At 46.9% G+C, this 18,560-nt stretch overlaps 1 protein-coding gene across 1 annotated transcript in view; it reads right to left on the bottom strand.

The window, feature by feature from the left end:
• The window catches only part of RBM6 (RNA binding motif protein 6), a 59,528-nt gene extending 41,224 nt beyond the window's left edge, over positions 1-18,304 (bottom strand). Inside the window, exons 1-5 of the mRNA XM_065642509.1 lie at positions 18,237-18,304; positions 12,528-12,637; positions 9,160-10,498; positions 8,310-8,399; positions 7,275-7,344 (exon numbers count right to left, since the gene is read on the bottom strand). Coding sequence (XP_065498581.1) covers positions 7,275-7,344; positions 8,310-8,399; positions 9,160-10,498; positions 12,528-12,571 — 1,543 coding nt within the window. The 5' untranslated portion in view covers positions 12,572-12,637; positions 18,237-18,304. The remainder of the gene's footprint in view (positions 1-7,274; positions 7,345-8,309; positions 8,400-9,159; positions 10,499-12,527; positions 12,638-18,236) is intronic.
• Between the last annotated feature and the right edge of the window lie 256 nt (positions 18,305-18,560).

Genomic DNA, 18,560 nt, shown 5'->3' on the forward strand with positions numbered 1-18,560 from the left:
CAACTACAGTATAAAGTATGGAGCAAACACAAAGGACTTCCACATTCCTGGAAGGAACCTGCAATCTCACACGCCGACCTCTGCACAGCTCACGTAGTGGAGACAGGATTTCGTACAGCGTTCTCGGAGAATCTGCTGTTCCTTGGCTGATAGGAAGACCTACCTCATCTGTAGGAGGTTTTGGCAATATTCCCATGAGCCCTGCGTACAAGATTCTCAGTTTCCTCCAAGGAAAGATGCAGATGTAGTTCATCTATACTAAAGAGTAAATACCTCATATCACAAGAAAATACCCGAACACACAGGGCTTTCTCTGTATCTGTGCTTACACAGCGAGTCCTGCAATTGCGGTGAGAACAGGCAACACTGCGCTGCCTTCTGCGGCGAGCAGAGAAAATAAAGCTGTCCACACAGCCTGAGAACACAAGGGCAGCCTCACAGCACAGCGGGGAACGGCAGCAATCTATCGATGCTCACGCAAGCTCCGAAGCCAAAGCTGAGAGCTCTCTCAATACCAGCTGGTGGATTCTGAGTGTCCATAAATTTGTCAGATCCCTTTACTGCACAGATAAATTGGTCTTCAGAGCTACTGGAGCTGAAGAGCTGTACCAGAAAAGCTTGCTGGTGAATACTAAACAGGATGATCTGCAGCAAGCCCTATCCCAAATTTCTTTCAAAGGCTGAGCATTTACAAGCCACACATGGCTGTGGGGAAAAGGCTCACCACTTCATACTGTCCCTCTGTACAAAACACACGCACACTCACTCATGACTTCTCTTGAAGGGCACTGAAACCAGAAGATATGAAACACAGCTATATTCCGAAAGGTAGAGAGCTACAATCCATCCTCCTCCCTACATCCAGGAGGACAAAATGCAGAAAGGACCTGCCTGAGATGCCCTCAAAGGTGGAGACAGGCAGCCCCATAAACTGCAGGAACTACAACAGTCAGAGCCCTAGATGGCTCTGAACCATCCTTGGCTCAGAAAGACAATAGTTTGTACACCAGCACAGTGGGCAGGAGGGAAAAACCCAAAACACTAAGACAGTATGCACTGTAGCTTTATTAAAGACAAATTATTACACGATATTTGTACAGAAACCTGGAATCCAAGGAAGGCTGGGGCCTCACAGAACCCCACAAGAGGACTGGGAGCTGCAGACCTGGGAAGGTGCTGCAGACAGAACCTGGTCCCCAGTTTATGTGATCTGTCTGACTGACTCAGAAAAGCAACCAATGTAATAATGCCAGCACATTGTGAAAAACCTTGAAGTTTTGTGCTGGAGATGCAAAAAGGATGAGCACATAACATAAAAATGATTACAAAGAGAATGCTTCGGTGTGTCAAAAATGCTGTGAGCATGTTTTATGGATGTGTTTGTTGCCTTTTCTGTTGAACAGGCCTTATAATCACAGAATCACAGAATGTTAGGGATTGGAAGGGGCCTCAAAAGATCATCTAGTCCAATCCCCCTGCCAGAGCAGGAACACCTAGGTGAGGTTACACAGGAAGGCGTCCAGGCGGGTTTTGAATATCTCCAGACAAGAAGACTCCACAACCTCCCTGGGCAGCCTGTTCCAGTGTTCCATCACCCTGACTGAGAAGAAGTTTCTTCTCAAATTTAAGTGGAACCTCTTGTGTTCCAGCTTGAACCCATTACTCCTTGTCTTACTGTTGGTTGTCACCGACAAGAGCCTGGCTCCATCCTCATGACACCCACCCTTTATGTATTTATAAACATTAATGAGGTCACCCCTCAGTCTCCTCTTCTCCAAGCTAAAGAGACCCAGCTCCCTCAGCCTTTCCTCATAAGGGAGATGCTCCACTCCCTTAATCATCTTCGTGGCCCTGTGCTGGACTCTCTCCAGCAGTTCCCTATCCTTCTTGAACTGATCCAAGGCTGATCACTATCACAAACACTGTCTTAAAGCAGATTTGTACTTCCTATTTCCTAAGCCACCACATCACAGGTGAGGAAGGATGGGCAAGAAAGCCTTTTGCTTCCAAGAGACAATGCACTACTGCCCTGACACCAGGCAAGGCGAGCCAAAAGCCTGTGGCCCACACAGCTGGCAAAACTGGCAAGGACTGATATTGATGACCGTGGACTAATTCCAACTAAGTGCTTTTTTTTAGTCCTCGCCAGGCTATTCTGGCTACAACCAGGAATCAGTTGCTTCATGTGGATCAGCGCTGAAGGTATTTCCCCAGATTCTGAAAGCTGAGCACCTTCAGATGGAAGAACTCTGCTGATGAGCGGGTGATCTGGTCATGCCTCAGGAGGAAGCTCCGTGTGTGCTACAGCATCTTGTGAACTCGGGGACGATTGCTTCAGCTCTCAGCAAGTGCCCGAGATCCGTGTGCCCTTGTTCGTGGCTGATGCAGTCGAGTGGGCCACACAACCTTCACTGTGCAAAGCCCTAAACACAGCAAGAGGAGGTTATTCGTCCTCCAGTTCATTAGCACCAGTCTTGACGGTGAGCCACGCTGTTTTCTGGATCATTAGCGCAGCAGGCAAGATGCACCAGCTACAGCAAGGAAGCCAAGACTCAGTTCCATGTGGGGCAGACAAATGCAGAGCTGTGCTTGCTACCACAGGAGCTTCAAGGGAAAGGAGATCTCACTGCCTTGGGATGCACGCCAGGCACAGAAAATGGAGAATTTTACCCCAATATGGCAAGGCGCACCACTCAAAATTCTGTACCAGCTTTTCCTTTATGAAGTGTAAACTTCCGGACATTAGATTGAGTTCTAGTAAAATGCAACTGTAAAGAATACAATTTTAAATTTCAGAGGTTTCCTGAAATATTCCTGAAAACAACGATTGACTGTTTTGATGTACTGGATAGACTGCACTTGGAGAAAAAAACCAAACCAAACCAAAACAACACACCTTTAAAGGGTTTATCTAAGGGGCTTATTAATATTTAACAGGGCACCAGTGTGGCAGAGCTTAGTGAGAACAAGCAATATAATCCAGTTTCTTCTAGAATCTGGCTGAGGCAGTTTAACAAAGGGAGGGATAAAGGGGGCAGTTCCAAGCACCACATAAGGGCCAGGTCCAGAGAAATGAAACAAGAAATACATGCTAGTGCAAGAAGGTGACTAAGCAAGCAATACAGTACATTTGGTGGCAACAGTACTTGCTAAAACAAAAGTTTTTCAAAACTGAACAGGCAGCTGCCATTAAGTTGCCAGCTAGTCCCACTTTTAGGTTCCGTTTCCTGCACACCCCTCCCCACAGGAGGATGCCTGTCCTTCAGCTCTGCATCCCCTCAAAAGGGTCAGAAGAGGGTTAACAAACCCAAATCTCCCAATTTTTGAAGTGCTGCACTAATTTAGAGGGTACATAAAGGGGCTGGGGTACAACTCGCTGCTGCCTCTGACTGCAATCCAGCTCACCTTGTCCCTCCAGGTCCACCTCACAAAGCTCCTCTCTGCACATGCTGCTCTCCATCTCTGTTAGCGTGTCTATTCTCCACCAGCTCAGCAAAAACTCCTCTCGGTTCCCCACAGAGTGAGCTAGAAAAGCTTCATGGGCTCCTAGCAATTCCTCGGGCTCGCTTTCCCTGAACAGCCCCTCCTCACTGCTGGTATTAATGCTAACACGAAGCCTGGCTGGAAAACACACATTCTGAGCTTGTCCCACTGCAGACTGCATCCAGGAGAACAATCTGAACAGAAGGCTCACAGTACGCTTTGTGTTTGCACTTATTACTAAGGCATTACTGCAGCATCTTTTAAGGGTGAACGACTCATCACAAGCATCCTTTTAAGATAAAGACAGTTCCATGGGCTCCCTTCTCCAGGGCACACATATGTGTTCAGCAAAGAGTTCTGCACACATCAGACACTCAAGATGGTATGTCAGACTTTGCTTATGTTGGACATTAGTCAGGAAAACAGAAATAAAGCTTGATGATAATCAGGCAGGAGATAAGCTTAAAAGATGACCAAAATCAAAACCAGGACAAGGTGTGTTCATGTTGGATTCCTCGAAGGTCAAAAGGTATCGGTTTCAAGCTCCTGGCAGTCAGCACCGAAACGAGCGCACAGACAGTGGCAGGAGATGACAGGCACCCTGCCACGAGCAGCCCAGTGCCGTCGCACGCTGCACTGGCAGCTCCACGGAGGGAGGCCCACACGAAAGCCTTGACCCCAGTGAGATAAGGACTCTCAGATGGGACGGAGGGACCTCACAAGCCGTGACTGGCAACCCCTTCTCAGAGAGCAGCTGACAAGCTGTCAGTGCCAGCATCTACCGAAGCTGCAGCACATCTGCGGCGTGAAGAGGCACCAGGAGATGTCACAGACTAAAGCAGCTTTAAGAAGATTCCCCTATCACCTCAGTCTTTACTCTTTGTAATGATTAATTGAACAGACATCACCAAACATACTTGAAAAGGTAAGCTGAAAGAGAAGGCAACAATCTAACACAGTTATTTCTGCCAAGGCTTACACATTACTTTGGAAGAGGCCCGCTTCCCCCCACAAATGGATTTGATACTTTCAGTCTGAACATCAATTCAAAAATCTAATTGGTGAAAACGGCACATTAATGTTGCGCAGAGTAATGTTATAAAGTCTGATTTTGATATTTTACGATTGTCTGTAAGTATCTGCCTTTTTGATTTAAATAGAACTACTACGCCATTTCAGTCTGAGCTTGAGAGAAAATAATCTAAAGAATAAACAGTTCGAATGCATACCAAAATCACAGCAGGTATATTAAGAACAGTGTTCCATGCTCAGCACAACCTTCAGTGACAATACACCTCCCTTTGCACATACACAGTACATAAAAAGAAAGGGCTTTATAAAGAAGTCGAGCTGCTTTTTTTCCCCGAGAAATGTCAACCATATGTTTTCCCCAAAAGAGAAGAGTCTTATGAAAGATTACGCAGTGGAATAATCAGGTTGAAGCTGCTGAGACAAGCTTTATGATAAGCGTTATCTTTTTGTGAAACTGATCTGAACCTCACTATTTCGAGTTAATTGTGTGTTATTTGTTATGGCTGTTATTGTTCTCCAACAGCTGCAGGCATTCTTCTCTCCAACACACTCAACATGCATACTCATGATTAATGTTATTTTTACCATTTCTGAACAGCACTCAACAATACACAAACCACTCAGACAGGCTTAGCACGCACTCTTTGAGCCAGGGGTAGCATGCACCCTTCTGAGCCAGGCTTAGCACACCCTCCTCTAAGCCCAGCTGCCATTGTGGCACTGAATGGACACAGCAATGCAGCCCCTGGGCCCAGGTGTATCCCAGAGACACTGGTAATCCAGCAAGTTTGCCTTTAATTCTTATTAATATTTACACACACACCCCACCCTAACAGCATTATTTAGCCCATGACTGGCCTCCCGTTTCAAACAGACTTAGCTTTTCAGAAGTTAATATGAATTCAATTTCACACACTTCTCTATAGGATGACCTAATGTGAAAAGCTGGATTAAATTTGCTAATGCTTCTAGTTACCCAGTTTCAAGAAGTTGTTTTCACAATTCAGGAAGCTTTTATTGTCCTAGACGTATCCATCTTGCGTAACAAGGACCAGAAAGCTGCTTAAATTAGCAGCTGCATTTGTGGCCTCAGGACATAATGCAAAACAAAGTCTTTGGAATATCCACATAACCTGGAATGATGCTAGACTGCTTAATTACTGATGTTGACTGGACAGGGTTAAACAACAGCTTTAAATGGCTCATAAAATATGAGCTAATTTTAATTTAATTCTTTCCCTCTCCACAACTGCCAGAAAAACTTTTTAAACAAACAAAAAACCAACAAAAACAACTTTGCAGCTGAGGAGACAGACTGAAAGAAAACACAGCTTTTAGAGAGATGGCAGAAGACTGAAACCATCATATAACATGTGACTGCCAACAGAACCTAGGGCTTCTCTGCGTAACTTCATACATTGTGTCTCATCCTGAGTAGCCTTTGAAACGGGGAATGGGAAGGAGATAACAACAGTTCTCTAATGACGGCAGTGAGTCCTACTACGTACACAAGAAGAGGCTTACGAAGAGATTCCCAGTTCAAGTTAATTTATTACTGAGAAGTGATGCGATTCAGAAAAAAAAACACCTCACAAATCACACCAGCACAAGCAAAAAATGAGTGTGTTGCAATTATTGAGTTGCAGTCAGTGTCGGGTGGCTGATGACAGCCATGCTGTACTATGCTTAGAAAAGAGGAAAGGAAGCAAGAAAGATGGACTGTGCCCTTTAAACCCTGCTTATTGGGCCAGACCAGACTTTGTGACAGGAGGGTGTTCTTTAGTTCAAAGGTTCACAAGAAGGTTGTGAAATCTCCTTTGACAGCTTCTGGAAACAAGAATATACTTGAGAAATACGTGACTGCCCCAGTTTCTCTCCCCAGCTACTAAACAGGTAGGACGCCTTTATATAATGTATTGACACCAGGAATCCAACTGCTTCACATGCAACCCATATTAGTAATAAGAAAAAGCACTGATGAAGGTAAAAGCCTTTGCTTTCCTAGGTTTTAAAAAAATACCTTAAAAATACCAGTTTCCAGGTATTTCCTACTAGTATTATCCAAACCACTTCCCAGGACTCACCCTGCATTTCCTACCATCGCACATCTTTGTTCCAGTACAACTTTCTCAAAGAGCAGCCTCATAAAATATTTTTCTTCAGAATCCTATATATACCGACCAGAAGTACAGCAAAACTTCAGTCTTTGAATGAGGAGGAGCATCCAGACCCAGTATGTGAACATTTGTTCGTAAAACTTACTTTTTCTTTTTTTAACCTGTCTTCTTATCTAAGAAGGGTAACAGGTTCATGCTACTGAAGGAGAAATGTTAGGATGCATCAGGTTTCCTGAGGACACTATTTGTGCAGGACACATTCCACAGTAAGACTATCTCAGAAAGATGATGTAGAACAATACAAAAAGATTTAATAATAATTTTAAAAACCTATTGGGAATTAACCTGCTGTCCCATGTCAGTATTTGCTTTACTCTTGATGGCTATTAGAACAGCCTTCCTGGTTTTCCTGCTGCTCTTCCATCTATCTAGAGGCTCTAGGACTCATGCTTTACCTCTGAAGTAGCAGCAGCCATCAGTTTTGAAGACAAGAAGACAAACTACAAAACACTGGGCATTTTCATTAGAAAATACCTGCAATTATGACATCAAAGACTTCAACCAAACTGCCTAAGTGAGTGTCAGTGTGAAAAATACCCTTTTGTAAGCTTGAAACCAGAAGCACTGGAAAAGCCTTCTCACCTGAACTGTAATCTTTCAGCCGCAAGTCCTTCACAGGTGTCCCATCGGGCCCTCGGAAAGCGTTGAGAATCTACGGGAAAAATCAAGATCCACTTCAATCTCCAAAATAAAACCTCAGAAAGTGAAGCACCTGCTCAAATACCTTTCTCTTTCCCCAAAACTTCTTTTCTTTCTAGGTTAACGCTGTTACAAACTGACAGGTTTTCTCCATCAAGTTCCTGTCGTACCTGAGAACTGCTTATTGAGCTTGGGCAGTATTTTGGGGTTTTCTTTAAGTAAGTGAACACCATTTACATCAGAATTCAGTTATGCAAAGGTTTGTCGCGCTAGTTTCAGCCAGACAGTTACTGTCTTTAAGCAAATCAAGGGGCATGGGCTGCATGTTCTGAGTCTTATCATCCTCCAATGGAGAAGGTTTCTGCCAGGAGTGCTCTAGATTCAAGCCTCAGCAGCTCTGATCATCACAGCTAACCCTCGAGAAAACTGTTGAATGTAGGCGTTTGCCTGTCTGCAACTGCCGCTAAAAAAAATCCTAATTCAACATGGAAACTTTTTGAAAGGGAGCTTCTTTCACCTTCCAGCCTAGATTTTTTTACTAAAATCAGCAGCAGCAGTAGATATGTTCTCCATCTTTCTAAGATCTCATTTAAGCAATTTCAAGTAACTAGGAATGAACAAGTGCACTCAGACACTACATATCTGAGTCCAGAACATAATAACAAAGTAACAATATTTGGTATATATAAAGCAATGCTGGAAATAAGGCATGTTAAAAGGAGTCTGGAGTGAGGGCTTTTAGCTACCAACACCCTAGACGTGACTGCAGAAAAACTTGTCACTTCCAGACTCCCCAAAACCCAGAATCGTCAGATAAAAAATAACACTGCAACAACTTCTAAATCTGGATTTTCCCTGGGTAACATGACAGACCATCTGAAGTACATTAACAAGGCTTAAAAATTGTACATTTAGAAACACTTGATAGAAGTTTTGAAAATGTTGCAATGAATTTTGGATGAAAAACATCTGACTTACATCATCCTTTGTGGCAGTTTCAGGCACTCCTCCGAGTCGAATGAGCTTGCTTGGCTTCACATATTTGGGACAGGTCCGGTAATCTTGGTCCTTGAGTTCACACAATCAAGATGGTTTTTACAAATGAGAGATGCTAGTTCACAAGATATGCAAACAGTAACAAAATAAAGCAGGGTATCATTCAAAGGCAAAGGCCCATAAGCAGACTGGCTCAGATCTTTAACCCCAGCACTGTTTAAGACTCAGAGAGCTCTGGAGGACCAGCATTAGTAGCTTCAGATGCTCATTGAGCTGTACAATGAGATCTAGATACAGGCAAACGACCCCTCTCCACTTTCCAGCAGTGGGAAATTCAAATTCATTAGTAGTTATTAACTAAGTTGTTACTATTACCTTCAGATTTCAAAGTTAACTCTGAAGGAAAACAAAACATGCATGAGAACAGCTGTACTGGTCTACACAGGTCCACCCAAGCCAGTAACATCTCTCTGGTAGTGCTCATGGTACTAGCGCTCCTGGAGATGTTCAGGAGAAAATAAGAAAATAAGTTCTTCTATATCCTACTTCTCCCCTCAAACTCCCTCTGTCTGGGCATTTTCAATTTGGGGACTTTCTGAACCAAATCTGGTTTTATGTATTTAGCAATTCTCAATTGCTAAACTGCATTTCTCTTGAGAAGAAAGTATTTCTGAGATAGAAAATGCGCCCATTAAAACAACCTGGAGCATGAGGATGGTGAATTAGGATAGAGCTGAAGCGATGGGATACGAACAGAAGACTCCTTCTCAGCTCCTTCCATTCTTTGGCCAACACACATTTAAAAGAAACATCAACTCACAAAACCACCTACCTGAAGGTTCTTATAGGGCCTAGAATCTTTGCTGGGTTTTCCTTCTGAAAAGGACTTGCCATGTTCATAATCGAAAATCTGATGCCCTGGCAGCCGGTGATCCACATCGCGATACTCGATGTTTCGGTAGTCAGTGTCTTGCCTTCCGAGGAAATCCAGGTCACCTTCACCTTTTAACCCAAGATCAGAATCGGATCCTTGCTGCTCCCCCCCAGAAAGCTGCTGCTGCTGTTGCTGCTTGTTAGCAAATGTCTGAGGTTGCTCCTCTTGGTCCTGAAGAGTAGGAAGAGGTCCACGGCTATTTTGGAAATTGTGTGAAGTGTCGTCTTCAAGACCCAATCCGAGGGGTTCCTCTTCTCTGGCTGGTGCTTCTGAATGTTGAAATTCCCCTTTTTGGCTACCAAAGGGAGTTCTATCTAGACCAAGTGCAGACTCCTCTCTCTTGCTGGTGTTTAAACCAGAGCCCTCTCTTTCTGCTAAAGGTACAGTAGATTGGTTGTGTCTAAAATCTACAAGGTTTTGATCCACAGGAGGCATTTCCCTATCTGAAAAGTCCATACGAGGAGCCACATCTCTGCTCCTGAAATCCTGATCAGACCGGGACCTGTGCCTACTTCTGAAGTCTGATGATGGTGCATTTCTGTTTCTGAAGTCCAAATCAGAGGTGCCCACACCCCTGAAGTCCAAATCAGGTACATCCCTATTTTTGAAGTCTGAATAGGAATGCTCTCTGCCCCTGTAGTCTAACTCAGACACATCTCTTGCCCTAAAGTCTGCATGAGGTCCATCTCGACCTCTGAAGTCTAGATCAAAAGACCCCCGTCCCCTGAAGTCTGATGGTTCATCTCTGCCCCTGTAATCCATATTATGTGCTTCTCTATCCCTGTAGTTCATACGGAACGTCTCCCTGTTCCTGTAGTCCATGGAAGGAACGTCCCCACCCCTGAACTCCATAGGTGGCCCTTCTCTCTCCCAGTAGTCTCCAGAGTACATATCCCTGCCCCTATACTCGGAAGAGGGGGGCTCCCTTCCTCTGAACTCCATCTGGGACTCATCTCTGCCCTGGAAGTCAGGTGGTGGGAAATCTCTGCCCCTGAAATCATGGTGCCCCTCCCCACCTCTGAAGTCACTACGTGGTCCATCTCTAGCTCCAAAGCTGAAAGAAGGTTCCTCTCTGTTGGCAAACTGAGGATTGAGGAGGCCTGTGAATGCCTGGATATCAAAAGGAAGTGATTCTCTGCCAGAGAAGTTGCCAGAGTGTCTTTCTTGAGCAAGACTATCAAGGGAAGGAGGATATTCCCTGTTCCACCCGGGAGCAAACCTTTCTTCTTGGCTCCCACTGTAGAAATAAAGACAGTATTATTCATAACGTGCTTAGAGTCTCAAATCTACACAGCAGCACATTCTTCTCTAAACTTTTATAGAGTTGTGTAACAGTCTAAGATCCGCAGAAGATATTGATGTTTGGCAGTTTAAGATGAGGCAGCATACGACAGATGTGAGAAAGTAAACTTGGGTGCTCCCATTTCAGCACAATTTCCAGAAGCACTCAACAGGGAATACCTGCAATATTAATGGGTTAATGATGGCAGCAATCCACATAATCCTGCACTGCACACAGCTCTGCAGCTGTGCCAGGTTCCAGCAGCTGGTGTGTGTGTTTGTTAGCATCACCAGCACACGCTTGTGAGGAACCACTTGAGCTTAAGCTCTCCAGGCAGTATTAAACAGCTAACTTATCACAACATCCTGAGGCACACAAAAGCAGAGGTTACCAAATATGCTCTATTAACATACTGCAGAGACTCACTGATGCTTCCTTGTGCTGGAGTCTAGACTGGCAAAATGCTGCGAGCTGCCAGTTCAGGCTTTGAGGGTGCCCCACGGGAATATGCCAACAATCAACGCTCAAGATGACCCTGCGCTCGTGCCTCCAGACCGGCTGTCTGACACCAAGTTTACAACACTATAGCTCTGAGCTCTCCTGATATCTGCCTAAGACCACTCAGGAAGAGGTTTTTTTCTCAAGACAGTTTCTCAAAGTCCAGTGAGATTTTCTTTGAGATGGAGCTACCTGATGTTTCATCTAAGCAAGGCTCCAATACATTTAAAAAGTAGAATAATAAAACATCGACACATTTTAAAATAACACTGAATGCTACCCAAATTAGTGGACATTCCTTAGCAACTACAGCAAGTCACGTTCTTTTTCGAGTTTCACTATAGAATCACCAACAGAATGTAAGGTGACATTTGCACAATTAATCAAACCATATACAGATTCCCTAAGCTACACTCCCCTGATTCCCCACCATATAGAACAGTAATTAAAACTTGATTCAAGGTTAGAATTCCCCACCCAATACAGTAAAGAATGATGCCAATAAAATCCACTTAAAAATCAGTAGAACAGCACTACTGATATCATCACAAAACACGATCACTCTCTCATCAATACTGTTAAGACATGTTCTGGAGGAAACTTTTTCATAGCTCAAATGTTATCAGCTTTCTCAACAACTGGACAATTATTTTAAGTATTCTTATTGCAGAACCCTAAGGTATACCATGAGAAAGTACCTTTATCATGTTGATATTCAAATAATTGAGGTGGACACATAAGCAAAGGGTAAAAGAATTATGCACAACAGAGGAAAACCCTAGCTCTTGGTGCCTCCATTTGGTTTTGGTTTGGTTTTGGTTTTGTTTTTTTTTTCCATACCAAGAGCCCTTTTGCAAACACAGGGCCTACTAACAACCAGAAGAATATAAACTACGAAAAATATCATGCTGTGCAGGCCCAGTTGGATAAGAATCTTTAAAACAGTGCTAGTGACATTCAAACATGTCTTATCAAGGTCATATGGTCTACTTAACCTCATGGAGAGAATTAAACTCTCAAAAGTTTTCATAAAATCCTGCGTGCAATGAAAGTGCCAGTATTCCTGAAGTTAAGGCAAGCACCACAGTTGAAGAGAATTAACACCACACTATTAGGTGCTTTTCTTCTAGGTCTTAACAGCACATAGTACCAAAACCCATATGGCATCTCATCGCTTTGGCTTACAACAACTCAACTAAGCACCACTGGAAAAGGTGGTGTGGCGAAACAGAAATACTAAAACCAGCTGTTGTTAAAAAAAAGAAAAAAGAAACAAAAAAAACTTCACAGAAATGCAGAACACTACATTGTCACTTAACTTGTCTATTCTTTGGCAATCACACCAAGCTCCACAACTATCTCACAGCTTTTACCAAAATAGTCTGCCTATGGGAGGCTGTGCAGAAACATCAACAAACAGAAAGTTCCTATGCCTTATTGTATTTAAAAATGTTGCTGAAAAAAAACTATACATTCAAATGCTTACCGAAAAGACCCCATTCTGTTGCCTTGTCGATGGTCTCCCCACATTTTGATCTTGCCTGGTAGGCTTCCAGAAACGCCTAATTCACTCTAAGAACACCAAGACAGCACGATCTGTTGAATAAATAACATGGCAATAAGGCACAAGGCAAAGAACACACGTCATGTAAGAAAAACACCACTGGTTAGAAGGGGTGTTCATAACATCTGATCAGGATCCACAAATATACAAGACCACGCTCAGGCACAAATGAATTTAATTGCTGTGTTTCTCCACATTCAAATTTGCGAGTGTCAAACGACTTCTGAAATCAAACTGTCAATATGGGTGGGCAAACCATTTGATATCTGCTTTGATTAACATAAAGCTTCCCAACACACTGTGCTGTCTGACACTATTCAGAGTGCAGACAGAAACGTGAGAACACCACAATCTATAAACAACAAGGACCGTTGCTGAACAACAGTTCGCAATTAATGTTTAATCCAAACTATCTTTGCCAAAAGCTCTTTGCTGTTCAAGGAAACAATCACTCCTATTGGTCTGCTATGGTTACTCTGCCCTCAAAAGTCTGCAGATAATAGAGTAGGCTTTGCCAATAAATCACTACAGGCACTGACCTCCACCACTGCCCTCACCAAGCTGAGTGCCTCAAGTAACATTTGCCTCAATAGACACATAAAATTTCATCCACTTCCTCCCACCAGCCAGGAAGGTACAGATTTCCTGTCGACTGCCAAAGCCAGGATTTGAAATGGGAAGTACTTCCATCTTTCCCCCCCCAAAAAAAAGTGCAGCAGAGCTAGGGCACAATGAGGCAGGTACCAACCTGCTGGTCTCAAACCTGCCCTGGCTAACCCAGTTGCTGTGGTTCAGGAGGGCAGCGGGGACACCAGACCAAGGTCAGGAGGCCTTGCTACACAGCAGCTCAAAAGCAGGATTAAACTCACCGCAGTGGTTCAGTGGAACAGGAGACCGTACAGTCACCACCAAGCCTGGCTAGAGCAGCTAATCTTGAAGAAAAGCACACAAGATGCTTTTTCTTCTGCTTCCAAAGGTCAGCGCTGCCATATGGGCAGCAAGTCAACCGAGCAGGTTATGACAGACACCAGGGAGTGACTCCAGCTGCCGAGAGGCAGCACCCACTCCTGCGGGTCACAGAATCAGAGAGTCATAGAACCATAGAATTGTTTGAACTGGAAGGGACCTTCCAAGCTCATCCAGTCCAACCCCTGCCACGAGCAGGGACATCTTCGCCCAGATCAGGTTGCTCAGGGCCCCATCCGGCCTGGCCTGGGATGTCTCCGGGGATGGGGCAGCCACCACCTCTCTGGGCAACCTGGGCCAGTATTATACCACCCTCATTGTATACAATTTCTTCCTCATGTCCAGCCTGAATCTCCTCTGCTTTACTTTAAAACCATCACTCCTTGTCCTATGACAACAGGCCCTGCTAAAAAAGTCTGTCCCCATCTTTCTTATAGGCCCCTTTTAAGCACTGAAAGGTGCAATAAGGTCTCCCTGGAGCCTTCTCTTCTCGAGGCTGAACACCCCCAACTCTCTCAGCCTGTCCTCCCAGCACAGCCTTGGATCATTTCTGTAGCTCCTCTGGCCCTTCTCCAACAGGTCCATATCTGTCCTGTGCTGAGGACCCCAGAGCTGGACGCAGCTGCAGTGGGGTCTCATCAGAGCAGAGCAGAGGAGCAGAATCCCCTCCCTCCACCTGCTGCCCACGCTCCTTGTGATGCAGCCCAAGATACAACTGCCCTTCTGGGCTGCGAGCACACATGGCGGCTCATGTCCAATCTCTCGTCCTCCTGTACCCCCAAGTCCTTCTCCGCAGGGCTGCTCTCCATCCCTTCATCCCCAGCCTGGATTGATATACCAGGGGTTGCCCCGACTGAGGTGCAGGACCTTGCACTTGGTCATGTTGAACCTCATGAGGTTCACATGACTCCACTTCTCGAGCTTGTCCAGGTCGCTCTGGATGGCATCCTGCCCTCAGGTGTGTCAACTGCACCACTCAGCTTGGTGTGACCTGCAAACTTGCTGAGGGTGCACTCGATCCCACTGTCTACGTTGTTGATGAAGATGTTAAACAGTCCTGGTATGGACCGCTGAGGGACACCACTTGTCACCCGTGCCCATCCAGACATTGAGCCATTGACCATTACTCCCCGGATGTGACCATCCAGCCAGCTCCTCATCCACCAAACAGTCCACCCATCAAATCCATACCTCTCCAATTCAGAGAGAAGGATGCTGCGGGGGACTGTCCTGCACCAGCCAGCACTCACGGGGAGGTCAGGGACAGTAAGGCCTGGCAGGGTGCTGGTGCAGCTGTGTGGGGGCTGATGAAGGCAACCAGTACAACAACCCGCTCATCCACCTGCTACAGGGACATTTCTAAGGATACAGGTTCATTCAGCCAGCCACTCAAGCCCGAGAGCCCTGGTTTGCTCACATTTTACAAGGCTCTAGATGCAGCAACTACGTCCATAGTCCCAAAGATTTCCTCCATAAGGACTAGCATTTTTTTGGTCTTTCTCAGAGGTGAATCTGATAGAACTGACACCGCACTCTCCACAGAGAGGACAGGTGAGCAGAGATGGTTACGGCAGTCACCATTATAGGTGGCTGGCATCAGCTAGTCCTTTTATCTACGATCTTTTGCAGCCTGAAGACATTTACAGCAGACCTGGTGTTTCTTGTTCTTCCTTTTTTGATTTCCTCCCCCACTCAAGTTCTCATCAAGTCAACAAACTTACCAATGCCTAAAAAAAAAAAAAAATCTTTTGCCAGCTGGGAATTGTTTGGACATAATATTCAAATTATCAGACGGGGAAAAAAATACTACTGGACTGAAATGAGGTCTGGCGTAGATCAGCTGAGCTGTGCAGCCACATCCATGAGAATCAGGTCACGGTTCAATAACACAGGCAGTAGCACCAGCTCCCACAGTCCCTGTTCAGCCGATATGATTTCCTCCCTCTGCTCTGCCTCTGGCGAGGCACAATGTGTTAGTTGTGCCAGCTTGTGTTTTTTTGGGTCTGGACCATGGATGACCCCCAAAAAGAGTTATATTTAACACAGGTTATTTCAGCACTACAGTTTACTACGCAGCCCCACAAAGCAGAGTAATAGCAAACCGCAGGACGGGGACGGAAACTTCTTGGACTGGCTTCCACCAATGCCAAGATCTCCCGCAGGTAACGCCCTGCCACAACCACTCCAAAAGGTGCACGCTGCACCCAGAGACCATCAGGATTCACCCTGCCGCTGCAGGCAGGTACAGCCAGCTCAGCTCCCACCTCCCTGCTCACAGGCAGACACCAGGAGACAGGTCAGCGTGAGTAAAGCTGTTTGCCAAAGACACACTAACAGAGCCCGGGGCCAGGCCAACAGCAAAGTATGGCAAAAATCCACCCTCGGGTGTGAGGAACTGTGCACCACTTAGTCTTGCCATAGTTCAAGTCACGACCACGCATCTGAGGGAGATGGCATAAAAGATGTTTCAACCACAGAACACACAACATGGTCCAGCTACTCACAGAGCCCAGATCTAGAGTTCTTTTAAGACAATAATTAGCTGTTCACAATTATATTGAATATTCAGGAGGGCCGAAATGCATCTTGCAAGTATGGCATTTGATTTCCTTCCTCTCCCAGCTAGCTGTTTCCTGGTGGCAAAGCCTCAGCTCCAGTGAAGAGACAGAAGGTGTCTCCAAGGAGGAGAAGCTCTTTGGTGGCCTTAGTCCCCCCAGTCACCAGTGGTCCCACAGCTCTCCCAGCAGACAGGAGAGTCTGATGCAGATCCGAATGCTCCCTGGCAGTTACACCCTGACAGCAGACTCTTCTGCATCTCTTATTTAAATTTACATCGTAGTATGGTCAAGTAATGGCATTGTACATCAGAAGCATGCAACTGAGCCAGACTAAGAAGCTGGCCTTCTTAAGGAATAATTAAAGATTTCTGGCAAAAGGCAGAGGGAAGAATGCCAGCACAGACCTCCAGCACCTCCTCACTGACTTACACCCAACTTTGCACCTTGTTTTCCAAATCTGGGAGGAGACAGGATAAACTACTGACTGATTAGGCAAGGTGAAGTTTCAAAGAGATGCTATTTCCAGAAAAATACTCTGATACTCACAATTTATCTTCAAACAGATTTTGCCAAGGCTGCCAGACTTGGTATTTATAGACCAAGAGGAAATCAAACACAGAACTACACACAAGACTACGCTCAATGAACAGAGGAAATAATTTGCTGTGGAACAACTGCTGGTGCTCAGTAAAGTTTTTGTAAGGCTAAAGAAAAGAAAAAGTCTGTGTGAAATTCAAGTTTTGCAAGAGGTACACAAACATGTCACTGAAGTTTGACAGTGAAAGGAGAGAGAACCATTTCGGCTCTCCTGGGTATCAGGCTGGAGGTTTTTGCTTAAAGGGGGTATGTGTGCTTTTCAGCTGAATGATACTTTAAAAGAGATGTATTGGAAGCTATTAGGTGAATTTCTAACACACACCCCCCCACCCCCCCCATTACTATCTTGACCTTGCCTGTCCCAAAGGACTTCATGAGCACATTTCCAACTTTCACACCACCAACGCCCTGCTGGGACAGGGAAGGAGATTCAGCAGGATTACCAAAATAATACCACACATCAGCAACAACACCAAACTCTTGTGGTGCCAGTTGTTTTAAAAAACAAAATGGGAGAGCTCACCGCTATTTCTCCCAGTGGTTCACAACCACAGAGTTACCAAGCCACGTCCTGCCTCCATCTGAGCCTTTATTTACAGTCCAAAATGCCATTCAGCCCCTCTCGGGGGTTACTGTCAGCTAATCCATCCCTAGCAACAGCCCCCGTCACGTTCCTCTGCCTTCCAGTGTGAACCTGGACCACTTTTCCTCCACCCCTTTTAAAAACACAAGTGTCCTGAGGCACTTTTCACAGAAATGCATATAATACGGTGTGAAAGATGCCCTAATTTTGACCAGGGCCTCACAGTAACAGAGAGTTACCCAGAAACACCACAACCACTAACAATGGCACAGACGGCAGGTCCAGCGCTAGGCGCAGCTGTGGGGACATGCCGGGGTACCCCTGGACCGGGCTGCCCGAGCCCGCACGCAGCCGCGGGGTCACGGAGCCGGGACCTGCTCCCTCAGTCCGCAGTCGAGGCAGCCCCGGCTCGGACTAACCCCCGGCACGGGGAACCCCAAAGAGACGCCCTTCATCATGAGGGACCCCACTGGGGGAACCCCCGGCTCCTCCACCCCAGGCGGCCCCTAGGAAGGGCCCACCCCCGCTCCTCTATCGCGGACAGCACCACGGTGCCACCCCCACCCCGGGAGACCCTCAGGAGACGCCCCGCCCCGCTCCCCTCTGGCGGCGGGACCCCCCTTTGGCCCGGCGGACACCCCAAACCCCCCGCTTCCCTATCCCAGGCGGCCTTACTTGGGACTCTGCTCCGCCTCTGCACCCCAGGAGACGCCACCGCTCCGCTCCCGTACCCCGGGTCACCCCCGCTCCGCCGCCCCACGCCAGGCCCCGCACCCGCGCGCCCCTCCCCCGGCCAAGCCCGCGAACCCCGCCCGGTTCCGCCACACCGGGCGGCCCGCCCTCCCCCCCGCCCCGCACAGCCCACCGCGACCGCCGCCGCCGCCGCCGCCGCTCCCCCGGCGGGCCCGCGGCCGGGCCGCCCCTCACCTCCACCGCCGTCGCACCCGCGGCCTCCGCGCCAGGCCCAGCGCACCCACAGCGAGACACCGGAACTTCCGCCCCCTGCACCCCCGCGGGGCACTCTGGGAAGCGGAGTCCCGTCCCGCCGCACTAGCACTACCACTCCCGCCATGCCCCGCGCGGCAGGGCTGCGGGCGGACTCCATCTCCCAGAACGCCCCGCGCGGCGGGAGCTGCCTGCCGGGACTCGTAGTCGCAAAGGGGCGGGGCAGCGGCCGCGCGGAGCGCGTCCTGCCTACAGCTCCCATGATGCCGCGGGGCCGGTGCCCGACCTTGTGGCGGCGGGGCCAGG

The sequence above is a fragment of the Caloenas nicobarica genome, chromosome 11 (genome assembly GCF_036013445.1).
Source record: "Caloenas nicobarica isolate bCalNic1 chromosome 11, bCalNic1.hap1, whole genome shotgun sequence".
Classification (NCBI taxonomy): Eukaryota; Metazoa; Chordata; class Aves; order Columbiformes; family Columbidae; genus Caloenas; species Caloenas nicobarica.